The following is a 7,446-nucleotide window of genomic DNA, read 5'->3' as shown; positions in this document are numbered from 1 at the left end:
GTCATGTAGAACTGTCCTCCTTCACTTTTTTCTCTTGAGATGCTTTGCTATTGTCAAATAAAGAGAGAGATCTGTCTCATTCGTTTCCACTTTTACTTTTTTTTTTTTTTTGCATCACCTAAGTACTAAATTTCCATTGTCTGTTGATTCCTCTTTATCATTCACTAACATGCAGTCTGAATTTATTATTCATGCTGCTGTATAAAATCTAGGAATTGCTGTAGCTGTAGGGTTTCATACGTATAATACACCATAAAGTGCATATCATATGCACGCGAAAAACTGCGTACCATAAGCACGCCAAAACTCCTTTTGGCATATATATTCTACGAGATTACAAACTCGTACTATTGATACGCATTCTCATGTGATCGGGCTCATATATCATATTGGCTAGCTTCTTATATTCTTAGTAATTTAATATTAAAACTGGACTGTTTACGACATGAGGGTGAGTAATAAATGATATAATACTAATTTTGGGTGAACTAACCCTTTAAAAGCTTAATGTCTACAAGAACTGACAGAAGATTTACTGATAGAAATCTATATGATACTGTACAGATTGAAAGCATAGGGTATAGCAGTGTATTTTTGCTGGATACCGGCACATATTGGGATAGCAGGGAAGGAAACGGCTTACAAGTTAGCGAAAAAAGCATTAATGTAAAACTTGGTAGATAAAAAAGTACCCCTTGGGAGTGAGTTCAAATCAGTGATTAGTAATAATTTAGTAGATTTATATCAGCATAGGTGGGAAAATAGCAGCAGAGGGAGACGGTATTATAATGCAAAATTAGTAGGAAAAGAACAATTTTATGGAAGAAGTAATCTCTAGACTAAGATTAGGACACGTAGGATCAAACTCAACACTTGCAATAATGGGGAAGCATGAAATGGTATGTGTGATGAATGTAATGTTTTAGAAACAGTAGAGCATGTAATTTTTTAATGTAATAAATATGATGTCGAACCTAGTCTTTTTAATAATATAGGAAAGGATAAACCAGTAAATATATATATCAGGGGCATTTCCTCCAAGGAGGCAAGGGAGCCAGTGCCTCCTCAAAAAATAGGATGAGAAAATAATCAAACAACACAAATGTTACAAATTATGACATTAAAAAGAGTCATGTGTATTTCTTAAGGAACACTGCCCAACAGCGACACCCGCAGGTAAAGTTACACAGGAGTCATGCCTCCCTTTGCTCTCATAGAAAATCATTAGACCCCCGGCGTGCGGTGCGTTTTGTCGGGGGTAATTGAGAACGAATGGGGGAAAGTCACATGAGAGGAGGCAATGTCTCTATCGCACTATGATTGGATGTAATTGGTTGTGATTGGATATGATTGGTTTGTGCGATAAATCCCGCCTCTTGTTGACGTGCACGTTCCGCGCCTCAGTTTGAATAACAAATAATGGCGTCAATGGGAAGACTAATTGAAAATTAAGTAAACAGATCACCCATTTAGATACCACTGCTTTATGTCACGTCAAAATCAAACTTGATATGATCTGAAAACATGATGACTGCTGGGGGTTTAGTGTAATCAGCTTTGTGAGATTAAAATACAATTCGTGTCCATGACAGACGAGACTGTGTTTACGGAGCATGACTGATGATCCAAAATAGTCTAAGTTGACAATTAAAAAGAAAAACATCAATACACAAATAAAATATATTGTTTAAGTTATTATTGCCATTAGTTATTATATTGGAATGAATGTAGAAATGCTTAAAACACAAACTTGATGAGATTCTATTTTGATAAATAGAACATTTATTACAATATATTGTTAATTTAAAATTACAAAATAGAATTATATTTGGTTTCTTTTTTTCTCTTTTGATGTAACAAAGTAATGTTCATTTAACAAGAAAAATGTCAACGTAAGCTATACAGTAGGTGGCGGTAATCCTTCTAAGGAGTGAGCGGCCATTAACCAGTCGAAGAAGAAGAAGCATCGCTTCTTCGCTCATTCAGTCAGCGCGTTTGTTGTGTCTTCTGAGGTGAGTTCAGCAGTTAAACTATTTCGCGTATTTACACATATATAAAATACACTTTACACAGTTTGTTTAAGCAACATTTACAATGTTATTTCTGTATTGTTTTCATCGGATGTTTTCAAAACTCTATGTAAGCGTCTTTTCTGGCGTCTGCAGACTAGTTCAACACGAAACAAAGATCTGAGGAAAATGTTGAAGTCGGATTTCATAGAAACATCGCTTCGTCATGCTCTTTAACGTGGCAATAAATTAATGATCTGAATAATTTGTCGCTTGGAATGTAGTTGTTAGAAAATCGAACTGTATTTAGATCCATATGGACATGCAGTCATGTACATTTAACGACAGGAATCAGAAGAACCAAACAGTTGTTGTAGTTTGTATGTTCGTGCCAGATGTGATAATACTATAATCTTTTTTTAAAGTTTTATAATATTTAAGGGTATATCCAGACTCAGTCTGGACTCAAACGCTCTTTTCAAGTTCCTGATGTGTTTTCTTTTTACCACAAAATTACTACAGTATAACTATACTAAAGCAGGGGTGGACTGGGACAAAAATTACCACGGACATGCGCTTTTCCAGGTGAAAAAAGTACACTTCCATAATGTATTTAAAGTGCTCTATTTTCACACACTAATTTTGTACTTTAATATACTAAGAATTCTTCTTTAGTATTTATTAAGATAATGTTAAGAACATCTTAATGTACTCAACTGTGCTATTTTGAGACATTATTTAGTTACCACTAGTAGTACACTTGACCCATAACACTACAGAGATAGTATGTTAAAAGAACATTTCGTTCTAATTCATGGTGTCTCAAAATAGCACAGTTGAATACATTCTTAAGATTATCTTAAAGTTCTAAAGAAGAATTGTATTTAAAAATACTATAGAAGTACAAAAATAGTGCACGAAAATAGAGCACTTTAAGTACATTATGGAAGTGTGTTTTTTTCACCTGCTATACGTTTTTGACGTGTTTTTGACTATATTGCAAGTAGCGTACAGCAGTCTGTTGACCCTAAATCCCAAATTTAGTAACAAGCTAACACTTGTAACCAATTATCACGAAGCAATGACATTTTAAAATATACGGGGGTTGTATGCTACGCTTACAACTGTTTAATAACAAAACAAAAAAAAAACACTGGAGAAAAGTAGCATGAATTGCATGAAAATGACTTTGAGCCAGCTAGTTTTTTTCTTACCTCTATGGCACTGTCCTCCGCTGCAGCAGCCGAATATAAGTCCTTTGAAAAGAGTTTGGTTAATTTGAGGCATTTGGCAGCGCCGGACTTAAGAGCCTTTTTTTGCTTTCGACAATTTGAGTTTGATTGACAGGCGATCTAACCAGTCATAACGCCGTATCCACATTTGTGACCAGTCACGGAAAGTAGGGACACAAGTTGGTTATGGGGCATTTTGAGTTATTCACAGATTCTGAAAGTGTAGTCTCCAAGCTTTCCAATGATGTGTATCACATGAAAATCTGATATTTGGAGAAGTTGTGGCCATTTGAAGGTAAGCACTCAAGAAAGATCTATAGGGAGAAAAACGCCTCTAAAGTTGCAGTTCTCGCCTGTTCTCACCTGCTGGGAGTGACCATAGGGCTCATTTACATCTCATTTAGATAAGCCATACCCCCTGTAAAGCTGCATGGGCCGCATACTATTAATAATAAAAGATACTAACTGAACTAACAGAGGCCAGAGATCGCTAACTATGGCTATTCAAAACACTTTTCAAGACAATAAATACCCGATTGAGACGATGAATGCACGTATTGACTAAATTTACATCTGAATAGCGCTGACTCTGTGGGCGTGGCCGCATTAGCGGATAATGAGCTGAATCACGGGCGTCTGACATGGTTCTCTTTTCATACAGATTACATAAACACAGAAGGTTTGTTTTCAATTTGACTTACACAATTTAAAACTTGACATTTCAACGTTTTTTCAGACATGAGTATAATTTTTCTGTGATTAGTATTCACTAAGTTACAGTTAATTTTCTGAGAACTATCAGATTGGACTGCGTTCAGAGGGAGAGGAGAGATCACGCATCATGTTAGTTTTCTTTATTTTTCAAAAAGCTCAACATTTTGTTTTTACTCTGAGTGTACACAAATAAAAGAAGACATTCTATAGTTTCAATTGATATATTACTTATGTCTCTATGACAAAAAATGACAGAGTATTTTAAGTCTGTTTTGCTGCAATGTGAAAAAAATCCTGCAAAATGCGCCGGCGCGTTACCCGACTCCAGAGAGGTAATGTCTTATTATGCCGCTTTCATCGTCGCTCAGATCGTCTTCAGAATCAGTGAGCGCTTGTTCATAAGCATCCGGCTTGTCAAAGAAGTACTTCAAAACATTTTCGGTGTAACGGCCACGGTTCTTCATTGAATTTTGATATCAGCTAGAGCCGGCCAGAGCGCTGCATAATAAGTAGCCACGCTTCCCAGTATGGAAATACACACAGACATGACACACCCCTACTGCGTGCTAGAATCTCCGAAAAACAAGCCGATTTCAACCTCAAAATGTACACTTTTAAATATACCAATACTGCTATCAAACACGGAAAGGCTTCTTCATTATCTCAACTAACAGATTCTGCAAAAAAACGAAAATCACCCATTTTGAAAAAAAATGCTTCTTTCTCATTTTGCTCGAGAGTTGTGCTGCCGACTTGTGTCCCTGGTTTCCGTGAAGGGTCACATTTGTGTCCGACAAAGCAGTTAGATTAACGTTGTGGACTTGAATTTGAAAAATAGTCTGTAGTATCACGGGCTGCTTGAACTGAGGCACTACAGCAATCTGTCAAAACACATTAACACTAGAACCACCGGGGGTCGCTGTATACCTAAAACCGCCATGCGGGTAAATTTTACCCACACACATTACACCTGTTTTTATGTGGCTAAAGAACATATTATTTCACTGTATTATGTCACTGTCTTCACAAAGAAGTGTCTAGAGTCATGAAATGATTGTCCAGTCATCAACTATATTTTTGTCCTGTTGTTTTATGTTCAAGGCTTTTTTTTATGCAGTCTACACTAATCACTTTTCATAATGGTCAAGATAAACAAGTCAACAAAAATTAAAAGGAAATAAATACATATTTGGGTGGTGTAATATTATAATTAATCATATATTGAGATAACCCATGCTATTTTAATGACTAAAATAGACAATAATAAACAATAATAATTACCCACGCTGCATAGGATGTATGATGCGATAACAATTTCAAGCATGCAGCTTCACCTTAATTATTTAAATCCAAAGTTTATCGATGCTCATTCTCTGTGACTATTGTAACAATCCTGTCCTGAAGAAAAGTCAGTCTAAGACTCTTTTATTTTCATTTCAGGCCTGATGGAGAACAGTGAAGTGGAGGAGAAACATCATGTCACATCTGGAGAAATGGACCAAGAATGTTTAATCTGCGGTCTGTGTGGAAATAGTTTCACATCTAAACAGAGTCTCGAGGATCACATGAAGATCCACACTGAAGAGAAACCGTTCACATGTGATCAGTGTGGGAAGATTTTCACACAACAAGAACCCCTTAAGGATCACATGATGATCCACACTAGAGAGAAAAAGCATGAATGTGATCAATGTGGCAAAACATTCTTGTGTACTTCAGCCCTGAAGAGCCACCTGAAAGTTCATTCACAGGAGAAACCACATTCATGTTCTTTGTGTGGAAAACGTTTAAAATACAAACTGAGTCTTGAGAATCACATGATGATTCACACTGGAGAGAAACCGTTCACATGTGATCAGTGTGGGAAGAGTTTTAGACAATCATCCAACTTTAAGGAACACATGAACATCCACACTGGAGAAAAGCCGTACGAATGTCCTATATGTCGCAAAACATTTTCAAGGGCTACAGGCCTATACAGCCACCTGAAAGTTCATTCAGAGGAGAAACCATATTCATGTTCTTTGTGTGGAAAGAGTTTTTCACTGATGCAGAATTTAAAAGTTCATGAGAAAATACATACTGGTGTAAGAGATCATAAGTGCTTGGAGTGTGGGAAGAGTTTTATTACATCTGCTTATTTAAAACTTCACTGGAGGTCTCACACTGGAGAGAAACCTTACAAGTGTTCATACTGCGACAAGAGATTCAGACGGTCAGGACATCTGAAAACACACGAGATGATCCACACTGGAGAGAAACCTTACACTTGTGATCAGTGTGGGAAGAGTTTCACTCAAATATCTTCTCTACTCAGTCATAGAAAATACAATCATAAGTAGATCATCTTCAGATCCAGAAGCCGTGACACACAAATACCATTGAGCAATATAAATCTGTCCTAACCAGCCACAACGAGCGACAGGACAAAGAAAAAGTTTGTCTTGAAGACCAGCAGTGTGAGATCCACGCAAAGATGGACAATATCTAAAAAGATTTATTCTTGTATATCATTTTGCTTCATTGTATAAAATATACCCAAAAATGAAATTTCATTCATTAATTACCCTCACTGTTGTTTTTCTTTGGAACACAAAACACAAATTAAGATATTTTGCTCATTTCCTTCAATGCAAATATGGGCTGGGTACACAAAAACTGTACTTTTATATCGTATTGTTGCATCTTGTATATTAAAGGTGCAATATGTAATATTTTCTGTCCGCTAGAGGCCTATTCAAAATAAAGGCGTAGTTTGATGACGGTCATGAGTATGAGGTAACAGCTCTGTTTATCATATTAGATACATTTGAGTGTGTTGAAAATGGTTAAATGTTACTTTGTGCATTCGCTCGACGGTGAGACACTGTTACACACTGCAGTAAGATAGATCGATTTTACAATATCAGATTAAATGCTGGATGATTGTGTTGATAAATTGCATGCAGTTAATTTGAAAACATTGTATGATGGAGAAAATGCTGTATTACTGTTACTAAAAATTAAGCTACATCTGATTATGCTATGTTAGCTACTTGACAAAATAGCGTTTTTAAACAATAAGACTGTGTTGAGCTATGTAAAAATGATTCGTTTCTGTCAATAAATGTAACCAAAAAGTTGTTCTCTTGTCTATTAAAACATGTAAACATTAAAGCGTCTTTGGTATTTCCATGGTTTCTGCAAAATAAAACTGGAAACCGAAGGTAACGCGGGTATGACGCCATTGACTCCTCACACGTCCCGGAGCCTTGGTTAAAACTGCAATTTTCTCACGATTTACAAATAGTTGGAAACATTTGAGATATTGTAAGTACTCAAGTGAACAAAATATATAACACTGACCTAGTGGTTTTTGGATATTTTACTTCAGAATTCTTACATTTTGCATCTTTAAATGGAGGATATCTAGAAGATGTTCTGTTTTGTTTCTGAATGTTGAGCATCTACTTAATAAAGCTGAACTTGCGTCAGAACAAATAAATGTGTAA

At 36.0% G+C, this 7,446-nt stretch overlaps 1 protein-coding gene across 1 annotated transcript; it reads left to right on the top strand.

Moving 5' to 3' along the window:
• The first annotated feature begins 1,935 nt into the window (after positions 1-1,935).
• LOC137028118 (zinc finger protein 135-like) lies at positions 1,936-7,096 on the top strand. The gene is made up of 2 exons (XM_067396882.1): positions 1,936-2,012; positions 5,396-7,096. Exon 2 carries the CDS (start codon positions 5,401-5,403, stop codon positions 6,295-6,297), a length of 897 nt encoding a protein of 298 aa, XP_067252983.1. The 5' UTR covers positions 1,936-2,012; positions 5,396-5,400; the 3' UTR covers positions 6,298-7,096.
• Positions 7,097-7,446: the final 350 nt, after the last annotated feature.

The sequence above is a fragment of the Chanodichthys erythropterus genome, chromosome 10, assembly GCF_024489055.1.
Source record: "Chanodichthys erythropterus isolate Z2021 chromosome 10, ASM2448905v1, whole genome shotgun sequence".
NCBI lineage: Eukaryota > Metazoa > Chordata > Actinopteri > Cypriniformes > Xenocyprididae > Chanodichthys > Chanodichthys erythropterus.
This window is presented reverse-complemented; position numbering and strand designations above follow the sequence as displayed.

Bases quoted from the DNA above. Each gene is read 5' to 3' on its own strand.
- LOC137028118 (XM_067396882.1), top strand. From the start codon at position 5,401: ATGGAGAACAGTGAAGTGGAGGAGAAACATCATGTCACATCTGGAGAA.